General features: G+C 38.2%; 2 protein-coding genes and 1 long non-coding RNA gene across 3 annotated transcripts in view; 1 reads left to right on the top strand and 2 right to left on the bottom strand.

Moving 5' to 3' along the window:
* Window positions 1-216: 216 nt before the first annotated feature.
* Window positions 217-11328, bottom strand: bco1l (beta-carotene oxygenase 1, like). Its single transcript, XM_067583094.1, has 11 exons — window positions 8182-11328; window positions 6350-6478; window positions 5995-6124; window positions 5633-5780; window positions 5396-5543; window positions 4330-4550; window positions 3096-3362; window positions 2909-3014; window positions 2552-2646; window positions 2196-2307; window positions 217-2091 (listed from the first exon to the last, which is right to left on the bottom strand). The coding sequence occupies exons 1-11, from the start codon at window positions 8243-8245 to the stop codon at window positions 1937-1939; spliced, it is 1575 nt and encodes a 524-aa protein (XP_067439195.1). The 5' UTR covers window positions 8246-11328; the 3' UTR covers window positions 217-1936.
* On the top strand, window positions 2905-14812 carry LOC137177029 (uncharacterized). The gene is made up of 3 exons (XR_010925933.1): window positions 2905-2993; window positions 6338-6493; window positions 14724-14812. It is a non-coding gene; the product is annotated as an uncharacterized lncRNA (long non-coding RNA).
* LOC137177001 (kalirin-like) overlaps window positions 11798-15345 on the bottom strand; it is a 61563-nt gene continuing 58015 nt past the window's right edge. The window contains exon 57 of the mRNA XM_067583073.1: window positions 11798-15345. This exon is cut by the window's right edge and continues 989 nt beyond it. The gene's annotated coding sequence lies outside the window, so the exon portion shown is untranslated.

The raw sequence follows: 15345 nt of genomic DNA, 5'->3' as shown, positions 1-15345 counted from the left end.
ACTGAAGGTACGAGTTGATCAGCTGAAAGTATTGATCTGATATAGATGAAAAGTTGAGCAGAGAAGAGTCGACACTGTTTCTCTGTTGTAGAGCTGCAACAATTAAACAATCAGTCGAAAAAATTAATCTACAGATATTTTGATAACTAATTAATCAACATTTGAACTATCAAACATTTGATGAAGGTTTTCAAAAGCTCATTTTTGTCTTTGAAATAAATTTTTGGAAGCGTTTATTAGACAAAATAAGAAATTTGTCACCTTACACTCTACTAGGAGACTATTAGATGTTTTTCTGATGTTTTATTGACTAGTGATTAATTGTTACAGTATACTAATAAGATGCAACAAGAAGCACTTCACATCAAAAAGACAAAAAACAAAATAATATGTTCCACACTAGACAGCAAACAAACACAGTTACACCACACAACCAAACCACGCTGTAAATCACTGCTGCTGCTCGCAACAGGACAAAGAGGACAGAAATGGAACAGAAATAACCTTTTTGGGCAAATTTGCTTTTATGTTGGCGTGTATGTTCTATAACGCTCATGTTCATGGAGAGTTTAGTGATTTATTTTTCCTCACAGAGTACGAGGACGAGGACTGTTGGCAGCTCCTGGAGTTAGCATTAGCATTAGCATTAGCATTAGCCCGCTTCATCGCCACGGTGGAAACTGGAGCAAAGTGAATCAGATGGAGTTAGAAGAGTTAAGAATTCAAACTGTTAGATCACCTACATAAAGCTGTACTTCTGATGACATAAAGTCCAGTCCTGATCCTACACTGGTGTCAGCGAGTGGAACCACAAACACCTTTAGGCTTGCAGACGTTAACTAAACAACGATGTTTGTTGTTTTAACCGGTGAAAGTGACGGTTACCTGAATATTTTCTACATTATTCTTTGCTTATAAGAAAGAGGAGAGATAAAAATGTTCATAATGAATCCGTAACCTGGAACCAGAGCAAAGTTCTTACAGCGTTAAATAACTGACCAGTTTACAGACACTTGTGTTAAAACACGTGAACAGACCTTTAAAATGTTCACATCCTTTATTTCTTTCACCACTGATCGTTTTCCATCCTTTAGACTGATTTCCTTTCCTCCAGGCAGCTGTTTTTATTTCCATAAAAAATCAACTTAAAAGAGACTTGAAACTTGCTGCAGAGAGATAATCCATCAGCATTTAATCAGATTTATTTTCTGTCAAACATATGTTGTCATGGTGATGATGCAGGTCTACCTGTTGTTGCGTTCAAGTTTAGAGTTACAGTCTGTCATCTTCAAAACTAACAGATAGAAAACGAAGATTTTCATCCAGAATTCCCCAATTTTTAACCTGAAAAGAGGCGAAAACAGTTCAGACAGAACAGTCCGGCCTCCGACGGCTCCCTGATGTTGAATATTTGCGATGCAAATGAAAAACAATTAAAAGTTTACTCTATAAAAACCGAGCAGGTGCTGAAATTACGATTATTTTAAACATGTTTGATATTTACGACAAGATCAGATGTATTGATGCTGAAAGGGATACGTATTATCAAAAATGTCAAATGTACGATCACGTGTGACACCATTTATGAGGTGAATACATCTTTAACAAACTACTTCCGACAAAACAAGACTTAGTATTGGTGGTATTCATAGGTAAGATGTTGGTCCGGCTACCTGTAGTACCTGTAACGTCCTGCGGGAGGCGATAGAGGTCATTAGAATCAAAGTGGCTCAACGTCAATATGTTTAATGGAAAAGTTATCATGTACAACATAAACATTGTTGGCCTGATGCAGCTTCTGTTTCCTGTTTTAAATATTAATTAAAATCAGTCTGTTAAAGTGCTGAAAAAAGGAAACAAAGAACATAAAAAGAGGTGTGAAGACTCCATTTCTCAAACCAAATAATAAATATCTAACTCAGTCGTGATTTGGCCGTCAGACGGCGGCGGGGATGAAATGTCCGTGAAGGTCCATGTGGACGCTGGCGGGAATGGCGGCTCGGGCGATCTCCTCGAAGGTTTTGGCGTTGAGGACGAGCATGAAGGGAGAGATGTTCGGATCTGGAGAGATGACGGACGACAAGATCACCCCTGCAGGAAGAAAAAAAGAGAAGAAGTGATGAAACGATCCACTCCGCAATGAAAGCAAAAAATTAGCAATAAAGTTGCTGCCGTTTGGTAGAAGACGCCCTCACCGTCATCTTCCTCCACGGCTCCCGGTGACGCCACGAACACCGGCTCTGAAGGATAGCAGTTCTCTTGCTGCCACTCGATGTGTTTCCTGTTGACGATGTCAAATTTGGCGATCTGTTGGATGAAAGAACGAAAGAGAAGTCACGTGGAGTATCAAATATATATATTGGTCTCCAGCTAACTCACTGAATCCCTCAAAGCATTATGGGAACTGATTGTCCCCCAAATCAAAGACAAGAAACAAAGAATTATAAAAGGACTGTCAAAAAATAAATTGGCTGGGAAGGTGACAGTAGTTGGAGGTTGTTTTGTTCCTTTAGATAATGATGGTGTTGGTAGCAGCTTTGAGGTGTTTGACCTTGTTGGGATGAGGCGTCCACTCCACCCTGGAGCCGTAGAAGTATCTGTACTTTTTAGTGTTGAAGTTATAGTTGATCCCTGGCAGCTCCAGACCTGAGGAAGGACCAGAGTCGTTAGTCGGGAGGATTGAACGGCGTTTACGTCAAAGAGACTCACAGAAAAGTAATTATTTTGATAATCGCCCAAAATTTCACTGGTTCCAGCTTCTCAAATGTGACTTTTTTATGTCATGAAGGATATTTTTCAGTTTTAGATTAAACCACTACTTTTGAATCTATTAATTCAAGTTTTTTAAATTGTTTTATAGACAAAATGAGAAACTAAAGGTTAGTTGCAGCTCCAGCGTCAGTCGAACCTTCGAACAGAGAGTCCGGCTGGCAGTAGACGGATCCGTCCTCCTGCATCACCGCCTGGGCCTTCGTGTCCGTCAGCGTCACCAGGTTAGTCCCTCTGGGAGATTCCTGGAGGACACATCAAACTCTTCATACAGCTCATAAAACGGTAAAGTCGACAGTAAAGTGTTTCAGGCTGTGTTTTTGTACCTTGTGGACGTCGAGCGGCAGGACGAACCTCTGGACGACCGGCGGGGAGAAACTGGTGTTGGATTCTATGAAGTTGCTGGTCTCCTTTCTCATGTTCTGGATGTAGAACATGTCGTACAGGTTGCTGTCCTTGTAGCTGATCAGGTCGAACACCACGTGGCCGTCGTCCTCGTAGGCGTTGACATGGTGGAAGACCACCATGGCGTCGCCGTAGAAACGCGTGGAGACGGCCTTCCCCGTCTTTCTGTTGATGACGTGGAACAAGGTCTAAGAGAGGAGAGAGAGAGGTCATATAGCTGATCATTAATAACAATTTATACATACATTTGTATTAATCAATCCCTTTAATGCTGATTCTGACTGAATGAAATAACTAAAAACTTTTAAACTTTTACTGTTTCTATGAAACTTTTTAGGGCTAATTAAATCTAAATTCATTTGGGGTGTGCTAAAACCAAAGATCATTTAGATAATTTACTTCAGTAAAATATTATTAAGGATTATTTAATGTAATTTTTGACTGTTGTACACAAACGAGGCAAATTCCTTGTATGTGCAAACCTACTTTGCAATAAACCTGATTCTGATTCTAAAGTAGCAATACAACACTATAAAATACTACATTACAAGTAAAAATCCTGCATTTAAATTTTTACTGTAGTAAAAGTACAGAAGTATTTGCAACAAGACGTAATTACAATATCAAAAGTAAAAGTACTTCTTTATTATTTTAGTTGGTTGAAATGGAGCCAATTTTAACTTCTTCATATACTGTTGATCTGTAACAATGGATTATAATTCAAAAACTGATTGTATGTTAAATATCAATCTGTATAGTAACTCATAAACACAGATGTCAGATAAATGTAGTGCAATAAAAAAATACATTTCCCTCTGAAAAGTACCTGTAATACCTTAAAATTGTACTTAAGTACAGTACTTAGGTTAATATTTCATTTCCATCACTGATTATATAATTGACATTAACATTGAATGAAATATTCTATAATGTCCTGTTTTGTGCACTTTTTTTTAATATTTGCTTTCCATAAGAACAACACTGCACGGATCAGGTTTTTGTTTAAGTTTCAGAAAATTTTTTTCTTCTTTAATTATCAATAATTGTAGTTAACTGTTGCACAAAATAAAAATAATCCTGTTTAAGGCCCCAAAAGGCCGATCCTGCTGACCGCCGCCGGCGCCACCGTCCATCAATGAAAGTTGGGTTACTTACGATGTCTTCCTTGTCTAATTTGAGGCAGCTTCCCCAGTTGACTCCTCTGAAGTAGGCGGTGGCCAGTTTGACGATGTCCAGCGTGAAAGGCTGCTCCACGAACACGATGTAGTTTTCAGTCATGCCGAAGCTGTGGAAGTAACTCGGGGACAGAGCGGAACGGAAAGGAATCGAGCAGATCTGCTGCACCTTCCTCAACGCCGGCTTCTTATTCTCTTTATCTGAAATATACAACTCAGTATTACTGTTATTGCTATTATAAAAGGTTTCACTGTGCTTTTTGCATTTATAACCTGCATTGAAGGAGTCATAAAAGAACAACAAGTCTTCTAACGGTTGACTTTAGGTACCAAACTGCTCATGTGTTATTGGCTGGTCTTTGGGGCTCAGCCAATAAAACAGGAACAGCTCCTATCTGCTGCAATATTCATACACATAATGGAGTTTATTTACTCTTTAAGGAAATGTGTAAATACAGTGATAAACTCACCAACAGCTCTGTTTGGTGTTGTTAAATTCTTACATTTCATGCATGTTTTTATATATTTTATTATAGCTCTTTTCTCCTTATTGTATGTTTGTTGTTGGGTTTTTTTGCTTTTAAATACTTTATTTTTTTAATTAAATTTAATTTTAATTTTCATACATGCAGATTTGCTATTTCCAATCTCAACAACTCATTAAGTAGAAGACTTGTAATCCTAACAGAACATGTTAAACCCGAAAATTCATATATTTTTTTGTTAAAATACAATAACTTTAATCTTGAAATCTCACAAATAATCATATATATAATCATGTAAACTCAATGAACTGTGACATAGATCACAGTGATCGTCCGTCATGCGTCGTAAACCATCACTCGGAGCTCTGATGTGATAAAAACATGACTTCTCGAGTTCAGACACAATTAAGCAACTTTGCTGTAAACGAAGCTGAAGCTGTGGTCCGGTACGTCCAGGGATAAATTAACTTTAGAAAGATGTAATTTCAACAAACAGTCGATGGTTCCGTCCTCCATCTGGACGTCAACACGCTGTTTGTAGGTTTTGAGGATAAACTGTACCTGAGGCATCAGCTGGGACTTTGAAGATGACGTATTTGGGCCGGCCGAGGCCCATGATGGCGGTGCCCATGTTGTACGTGTTGCCCTCGTTGTCGTAGTGAGGATGAGCCGTCGCCAAGTTCAGGGCGATGTGGTTCCTGTAGTTAATCTGGAATTCAGAGGAACGGTCACAGTGACGTTATTGGATCTGCTTCTTCTTCTTCTTCTTCTTCTTCTTCTCGGTCTATCGATACTCACCCTGCCGACCGTTTCCAGGGTAACAGGGTCAATCTGGTTCATGTAGTTGACCTCAGAGGAGGCGTAGTAGTCCTGACCGTAGCGGATGATGTTGATCAGGTTGTTGTCGGTGAAGTCGGGGATAACGTTGCAGAGATGCGTGAACGCTCTGGTGAGAAAGTGAGAAAAGGTTTTCTCACTCATTTGTTTCAGTTTACTGGTTTCTACTAGACAGAAGACTCCCAGTCCAACCAGTTTATGACATGTTTGATACTTTCTTTGGAAACAATCACCTCCTTTACCACAGCTTAACTAGACATAACTGTTGTACTGTAACATAGCTGGACTGAAACAGGTTTACATGTGACCTGGATGGACTCTACCTGGAGAAGATGTTTTTGCAGGGATCTGGGTAGATCATGGTTCCAAACTCGGAGACGACGATCCGGTCGGCCTTGACGTTTCTCTTGTAGGTGTCGCTCTTCAGGAACTTACTTCTGTAAAACACTTCGCCTGAAACAACAACAACACTGTAAACGACGACGCCAGAAACCAGATCTGTCACATGGACTTCAAAACCGAACCAAGTCTCAAATCCTCATGTTCTAGAGTCTCAAGTCTTCTGGAAGTACACAGTTGTTGTTTTTTAAACTTTTCTAATACTACATACATATTGTCACATACTGACAGTGAGGTAAAGCTGTGTCATTTTGTCTGCCGGTGTAGAGAGAGACTCACCGCCGCTGAAGGTGAAGCTGTGGATGAGCGACATGCCGTCGAACCAGTGGTTGTACTCCGAGTTGCCCACAGAGAACAGACCGGGCCCGTTCCTCAGCAGAGTCCCCTGCAGCCAGGCCGGGATAGAGCCTGCAGCAAGCACAGGTCAAAGGTCACACACACACACACACTCACTGATGCTGTCACTAACTACGTTTCCATCCGAATCTCAACCACTGAATGTCCGTAAAATGTGAATAGAGATAAAAGAGCGACAGTCAAAGCTCAAACGACGGGAAACGTTTCTGATAGTTTCATGTGTTGATGTGAGGAAGGTTACAGTCTCCTCATCATCGCTCCACACAGATCTGATGTTTAAGTCACATGATTCATGTATGTCATCATTCATTCACTCTTTCATTTTTATCCTGATTTATTTGATTATATTTACGTTTTACATATATTTCTGTTTTTTTTTTAAATTCCGGTGTTTCCAAATAAAAAAATGTGCATAAAAACAGTTAAATAGAAAAACACGTATCGATGTATCATGTGATCTGTGTGTTTAATGCCTCACTGCAAACCAAATGTCCTTCTGCAATAACAAAAGCTGAAGTTAATGTTCAGTAAGAGGTAAATAAAGAAAAATATGTAAACAAGAAAATAAAAACAATGTGAGAAGTTTAGAGGGAAAAATCACTATTTGGTGTATTATGAGCTTGATGTAGTTAAAGTATTGCAGTAAAAGTACATAAGTATTATGAGCTTGATGTAGTTAAAGTATTGCAGTAAAAGTACATAAGTATTATGAGCTTGATGTAGTTAAAGTATTGCAGTAAAAGTACATAAGTATTATGAGCTTGATGTAGTTAAAGTATTGCAGTAAAAGTACATAAGTATTATGAGCTTGATGTAGTTAAAGTATTGCAGTAAAAGTACATAAGTATTATGAGCTTGATGTAGTTAAAGTATTGCAGTAAAAGTACATAAGTATTATGAGCTTGATGTAGTTAAAGTATTGCAGTAAAAGTAGTGGTTTGGTCCCTCTGACTGATATATTATTATATATGACATCATTAGATTATTAATAGTGAAGCATCAGTGTTAGAGCAGCATGTTACTGTTGTAGCTGCTGGAGGTGGAGCTAGTTTACACTACTTTATATACAGTTAGCTAGTTTAGTCCAGTGGTTCCCAACCTAGGGGTCGGGCCCCTCCAAAGGGTCAGCAGATAAATCTGAGGGGTGGTGAGATGATTAATGGGAGAGGAAAGAAGAAAAAACAAAGTTCTGATACACAAATCTGTTTTCAGTTTTTGGACTTTTTCTCTAATCTTTGATTTTTGCTGAAATATTGGATCATTTGAACATTTATTGAAATGAAAGCATGTGAGAAGTTTAGAGGGAAAAATCACTATTTGGTGGAGCTGTTAACAACTCATAGACATGTGAAATGTGACCCCGACTACACACTGCTTTTTGTAAGACGTCAAAAGACAAAAAGGTTGGAAACCACTGGTTTCATCTTTAACAATGTGTTGTATTTTAAAAGCTTGTTATATTATCCATTGTGTCAAATCTTCATCTGAAAAGTAACTAAAGCTGTCAAATAAATGTAGTGGAGTAGAAACTGTACTTAAATACTTGAGTAAATGTACTTCCATAACTGCTTAAATGCAGGACTTTTTCTTGTAAAGGAGTAATTTTTGGTGTAACTACTTTTACTGAAGTAAAGAATCTGAGCATTTCTTCCACCACTGAATATAACAACAATCAGAGATATTTTGTAACTTCCTGTTATTATAATAAACAGTATTATGTTTCTATTATATCAGTATTTTAGGGTCAGACTCACCTTTCACCTGAGCTTTTACCGGCTCCGGAGTTTCTGTTCCATTTTTGCCAAATATCGTCTGCATTTTTCTCGTATATATATTTCCAACCGTTCCTCACCAGCTGACTGTGCACCGCTGCTCTTATATAGCCTCCGTCGGTCTACGTGATGTTCCCAGGTTGAAGAAAAACTCAACCTGTAAACTTGTGTAACAGGACTGCGGTGGACTTCACTCTGCTGTTCACAATAAAAGACGGTGTACTGGGGTCGTGTGGCGGCTTCTGACCTCCATAGAAGCACTCAGTCTTCACTACATATAATATTAATAATAAATAAAGTATTCACTGTTAATTGTGACAGATTTAAACTTATCTCTTTATAAATTATCATCATGTATCATTCTTTTTTTCACAGTTTTAGTGAAGTTTCATTACAGCTTGTTGTAAAATCCCAAATTGACCTTTCAGTGACAGTACTGTTGTTATCAATCACAGTATTTATGGTTTACCTGCGGCACACAAATCAACTTTAAATCTAAATTGGTTTATCATGTGTTATAACATCTGCTCATTATCACCCGAACCAACACCGACTGGGACACAACGCTGAAATATATCATTAAATGTATATTCAGCTATTTATTTCAACTATATATGTTTCTATATAAAGTACATGTTGAAAAAGACTACAGGCTTCTTATTTTAATACGTATATAATATATGAGTAAGTTTATAACTGTTGGTATTTGTGGTGAAACTGTTTACCAGTAAAATATTGACTCATAATTTACATTTTGTGAGATACTTTTAAGGAAATAACAAACTAGTATCAAAACTTCTCCAGTCAAAAGATTCCTGCATTTGATCTTTTTTGTACTCAGATATAATAAAAAATGACTAGTTGTTGGTTTTGCTTGCAGCCAATCAACACAAACGCTCTTTAATTTAATGTGACACGTGATTGGTCGACTACCACAGCGGCTACAACTCATACAGTCACCTGTCGAATGAAGTAGAGGAAAAAAAAAGGTATCAGATGAAGTGAGGAAGTACTCTACCGGTATCACGTTAAATGATATCCAGCTCTGACATAAATAAACAACATTTACTGCAAATATTTTCTGTTTTTTTGGCTCCTACAAGAACAAACAAACAAGTAAACATCTTCATAATTCAGCGAGAGGACAGAAAACATAAAAGACAGAACTAAATGACAATAACTGAATAATAAATAAATAAATAAATAATAATAATGATGGAAAATTAAGTTACAAGTCCAGATTATCTGCTTCCATATTTGAGTTGAAATGTTTGACCTCCTCACTGACATCATGAATTTATATTTTTATTAAATTATAAGAACAAAGCAAAGGTTTGGATCAATTAATCTTGATAAAGTTTTAATTATCAAAACAAAATCTGTTATTTTAAATGTTATATTTAAAGTTATATTTAATTTCTGACTGTCTGCATATATGCGAGTTGATATCTGAGCGTCAGAGTTTGACCTTCAGACCGGTCGGTCGTATCTCTCTCTGTGTAATTGGTTAAATCAGTTTATGTCTTTACAGCTGCTCCAATCAGAGTTTATTTGTAGGTCACAGGTCTGATATGAACTACGCCAACGCTGCGTCCAATCAGCTGCTGCACCTGCATGTACAAGAGTCAAACTGAAGCCTGAATTCAAGAGGAAATGATCATTATTTTATTGTATAACTGACGTTTCAATAACACTCTTTCTTTCTGTTTTTATCTTTCAAATGTTTTTCAAAAAGCAAAAAAAACCCTCATACCTGAAAAATACCTGAAAAATTCTTCCTCAATCTGTAAGTTTCACTAAAATACTGAACATTTATCATAACAGAGTAACAACAAAAACAATAATAATAGTAGAATAAATACATAAAAATAAACAGATCAGTAATTAATATAAAAATTAGATGATAAGGTGTATGTGTATTTACTGTATATTCTTATTGTTTTAACAACAACTTATTATAATGAGAAAAGTTTGTTTTAAAGATATTTACAAAATAAGGATTAAAGTTTTGTGTTTTTACAAGAAAAGCTTCTTGTAAAAACAGAATAATGTCTAGAAATAATGAGAAAATATCTCATAATAACATAATAATTAAGGCTGGGAAATATATCGATATTATATTATCAATATCGTGATATGAGACAAGATATTGTCTTATATTTTGGATATTATAATATTGTGATAAGTTTAGTCTTTTCCTTGTTTTAACGGCTGCATTACAGTAAAGTGATGAACTTACCAGACTGTTCCAGCTCTTCTATCATCTGTCTTTGTTTACAGAAACGTTTGAGAAGATGAAACCAGCAAATATCAGAATCTGGTTTAGTGGTTCTTAATGTTCCCACACAGAATAACAACACAACAATCTTCAGGAATATACAAAGAGTAACTATATACATGTGAAACTGTTTCTGTAAACAGGAAACAAATAGTGCAAAGAACAGTGATGAGATAAATATTAAATGATAAAAGAAGATGTTACTTTATATACATAATGTATATATCATGGTTATATACAGTATATACAGCAGTGAGTGGAATATATTGCACATTTTGTATTTTAGACTAAAACAGATCTATATAATCTACAGGTGCAGTGGGTATTATAGTGTCCAGGGTTTTTGCTCAGGCAGAAGAAACTGTTCCAGTCTCTGCTGGTTTTCAGTGTTCTGTGGCGCCTCCCAGAGGGGAAAAGGTGGAACAGGTGATATGTCGAGGCAGATTTCACCTCCCCTTGTTAACTCTGTCACCCCGTGGACTCACCGGGGCAGCAGATCCCTGTTGGTTCTGTTTATGAGCAGCAGTTCATCCACTTGGTCGGACAGAGCAGACGTTCACCAGATGTAATGACGTCCTGCTCCTCCGACCAAAATCTCTGAAAAGCTTCCTGGTTGTGTAAAGACCAGTGAAAAACTGTTGAGTATCCAACTGTTCTTTTTGTGGTGAACGTTACATGAAAGGATTACTGAAGACCACACAAATAAACAAACCACAGAGAAACACACCCACAGTGTCGTCTGGATCTTCTACTGTCTATATATATATAGATTTTGCTTAAAAATGACTTTAAAATGATTATTTGATAATTAAAATTGTTGCTGATTAGTGTTCTGTTGATCGACTAATCAATTAATTGACTAAGTTGCAGCTCTATATTGATATATACATGTGTTGTAGCTGTAGAGGATCCACACAGTTCAATAAATAAATAAAATAAACACGTTCAGATAGTCTTGGATGAAAAATGAAGTTTATTACAAACAACGACAGAGAGCTGTTAGCAGTCAGTTAGCAGCTGTTAGTTTTGTACAAATAACACTGTTTGATTGGTTAGTTGAGTTTGCCAATCGGCAACAAGGCTAGGTCTCAAACAGCACCCTACGCCCTCCGTAGTGCACTATTTTCCACCCTAAACCTTCCATAGTACACTTCTCCACAGCTTAAACCTTCTGCAGTGCACTTTATACCACACAGTGCACCGCCGCCCACCTGAAGCCCTTCATAGTGTGCTATTTTCCTCCTTAGACCCTGCATAGTACGCTACCCTCCATCCTAAACCCTTAATAGTGCACTACTTCCCATTTTAAACCTTCCAGTGTTCTTTTTTTTTTACACAAGTGCGCTGTGATCCACCCTTCATAGTGCACTACATTCCACCTTAAACTCTTCATAATGCACTACTTTCCACTTGACGCCTTTCAACATGCACTATCACCACCGTGCGCCCTTCATAGTGCGCTACAATCCACCTTAAATCCAACCGGTGCACTCCGAGTTCAAAGGTTTGATGTTTTTAATAATGTTAGTTATCGTGGTTTTCTGCTTCTTCTTCTTTTTTTATTTTTTTAAATTCCCGATCGTGACGTTGACATGTTGAAAACACAAAAATCATTCGGCCTTCTTTCTGAAAAGGGAACAAGGTAGCGTCCATTTCTGTAGTCAGTCACGACCTTCTGCTGCGTTCAAGTCTTGTGGGATAAAAGAGATTTACGACTTGCGAGCGTTCAAGACGTTTGTAGAATTGCAGAATGATGAGGAATTCATGCTTGTTTGCTTTTTCAGTCTCGTCTGTTATCGAGTCGAACGCTTTTCATAAGTGGGAAACTGAAGAACAGTATCTCCCACATGACTTGAACGCAGCGTTACATTTAAGTGCAACACACATTGACCACGATGCTTAATGTAGCGTCATTTACCACGTACAAATTGTGTTTATAATCTGCCAATCTGCATCTGAGAGGAACATAATGCTGCTTAATTACATTTTTGTTTTAAATAAATGGACACTATCGTATCCTGACACGTTGCTATGACGCACGTCATGATGTAGTTTCTCAGGTGTTTTATCCTGCAAGATGTTTACGTTCTTACACGCCAAGTTACTGAATCTCAACAAGTTTAAAATCTGTATTTTAGACATTTACAGTGTAAATACGTCAGATTTCGACGTGTAATCACAACAACTACTGGGCCATTTTTAATCAATAATATGATTCTCTTCTGATCAATTAAACCTCTTCAGAGCTTCTTTTTGTTCTCGTCTTTAATAATTTTACATGTAACAAATATTATAAGTTGCAAGAAATTGTTTAATTAAATATTTTGAACAGTAACAGATGGATTACGGGGAGTTGAGCCGGTGATACAGAGCTCTGTTATTGCATAATCAATCTTACAAGGTCCATTAAGTGACTGTTCTGGAGCTTTCGATCATGTCTCACACTCTTCATCAGCAGTTGTTAAATTGTAGACGCTCCATTTTTGTTTGAGCTCGTTAACGACTTCTCGTCTACGTTGGCTCAAAAGTTCATTCCTGACTTCGGACACGTTATTCTCACCACGAGGTCCGTTTAGTAGCTTTTCTGGAGCTTTCAATCATCTCACACAATCTTTATAAGCAGATGGAGTCGTTGTAGAATTACAGAGATTCATATTTCCAGTTTATTATTATTATTATTATTATTGTTATTATTATTATTATTGTCCATGTTGGCTTTAATGTTAAGATTGAAAGTTAATTCTTGACTTTGGAAACAGCAGTTTGGTCCATTTAGTAGCTCTTCTGGAGCTTTTAACTTAACATCTTAACATGTTTAGGTCTGCAACTAACGATTAGTTTCATTATTGATTAATCTGTGGATTATTTTCTTATTATTGTGTCTATTAAATGTCTTGTTTTGTCCACAACCCAAAGATATTCAGTTTACTGTCACGTTTAAGGAGCTTGAATCAGAGAATTTTGACATTTTATTCTTAAAAAATGACTCCAAACGAGTGATGGACTCATCGTTGCAGCTCTAAACATGTCAGATTTAAGACACAGTAACTTGGCGTGTAAAGTTCTTGCGTGATAACACGCATGAGAAAGTAAACGTGTGTGTTACTCTGTATGATACGACCTCACGAGCTCCGTCTGAAGGCAGCGTTCCTCCTTTAACCCTTTCATAGTTAGCTTCACAGCTACGTCTCTCCCTTACTGACTTCATAGTGCACTACGTTTCCACCTCCAACCCCTCCGTAGTGCAACGCCGCGGGGCCGCGTAGCTCCTTAAGGACCGGGGTGTTGTCTGAGAATGGCACCAGAGAAACAGAGAGAGAGAGACAGAGGTAGAGAGAGAGAGAGAGACAGGTAGAGAGCGTGTTGAAGGTTTAGTAGAAACAGACAGTCACAGTGTGCTGCCTGTCCGCCTGTCTGTCTGTCTGTCTGTCTGTCGTCCAGGCAGGCAGACAGACAGGTGGACAGAGAGACACAGTGTCCAGTGTTAGTGGAGTAGCAGTTGGAGGTCTGGTCTATATACAGAAACAAGAAATGCATATTCAGAATATCCAAACTAACCAGAGCACACATGAGGCCTTCCACCGCTGGTTGCTATGGTAACGGTGGTGGATGGAGGGGGGGGGTTATAAGGAGGGAAGAGGGGGGAGGGGGGGTTGAGGGTTGAGGGTTGAGGGGGGGGGGCGGGGGGGGGGGACGACAGCGGCAGCTCTGGTTAGCTAATAAGACCCCAAAGGAAAAAAGAAAAACAAAACAAAAAAGACGGGTGTCACCGCAAACACAACAAGTCGTCATGGCAACGCTACACCGGGACACCACCTAACTGTCAGTGGAAAAAACACACACACACACACATACAGGATGGCGTTACTACACACACACACACACACACACACACACACGCACACACACGCTCTCTCTCACACGCTCACAAACATTAATATGACAAACAGTTTCTCTCGTTTGTTTTTTTTTTTTCTCTACTAGAGGTGAAAAACAGATTCTATTATTCTTAATTATAATAATCATCATAGTAATCTTCATCATCATCTTCGTCATAGCAGTGGTTTGTATATGCGAGTGTGTGTGTGTGTGTGTGTGTGTGTGTCTTCAGTCTGTTTATACACACTATTAACAGGATGACAGAGGAGACTTCTGATTGGTCTGACGGGTCGTTTTCACCTCTTCTCTTCCAGGAAACTTTTTTTTATTATTATTTTTTTTTATTTTAATTGTCTCTTGTTGCTAGGCAACGGCAGCTTCCCGGAATCCCAGTCTGGTAGTGGTGGTGATGATGATGATGATGTACGTGGTCATGTGATCTCCCTCCCACTGACCCGAAAGGTAAAACAGTTTGTGATGTCGTCAGAGTGTGATTGAGCCGTAAACCGGAGAGAGAGCGACCTGACGGAGGCGGCGTCTGATTGGACGAGGTGAGGACGGAGGAGCGGAGGAGGTGTGTGTGTGTTTTGGCTGAATGTTGAAGCACCAGGAAGGAGGGAGGAGACTAACAGTACCTGCTGCTGGGAGTGTGTGTGTGTGTGTGTGTGTGTGTGTAAAATGTGTGTTTTGTAACGTACGTCTTAAAAACTCGCGAGCCATCAGGGTCAAAAAGTGTTTTAAGGAAACGCAGCCAATCAGGACACAGATCTGATCCAGAGGAAGATATCTCAACAGTTACCATGGTAACGTGATATTTTACAGGTCCTTCAATTTTACACTCATTTCCTGGAAATTTTCTGTGTAATTTGCAGGTGTGTAACAGCTCGTTTTCAGGACATTTTGTAAAATTTGTGGTGCAATTTAGTACAAATTATAAGAAAAATGGGAAATTAAAGTTGGATTCATATGTTAATGTGCAAAAAAGAGAA

This window comes from Thunnus thynnus, chromosome 24 (genome assembly GCF_963924715.1).
Source record: "Thunnus thynnus chromosome 24, fThuThy2.1, whole genome shotgun sequence".
Lineage (NCBI taxonomy): Eukaryota > Metazoa > Chordata > Actinopteri > Scombriformes > Scombridae > Thunnus > Thunnus thynnus.
This window is presented reverse-complemented; position numbering and strand designations above follow the sequence as displayed.

What these genes read in the sequence shown, in the direction of transcription:
- bco1l (XM_067583094.1), bottom strand. Translation starts at nt 8,245, where the DNA reads ATGCAGACGATATTTGGCAAAAATGGAACAGAAACTCCGGAGCCGGTA. An exon ending in GGTAAAAGCTCAGGTGAAAG is followed by an intron (nt 6,479 to 8,181) that starts GTGAGTCTGACC and finishes TGCTTGCTGCAG; the next exon opens with GCTCTATCCCGGCCTGGCTG. An exon ending in AGCCGTGGAGGAAGATGACG is followed by an intron (nt 2,092 to 2,195) that starts GTGAGGGCGTCT and finishes TTCTTCCTGCAG; the next exon opens with GGGTGATCTTGTCGTCCGTC.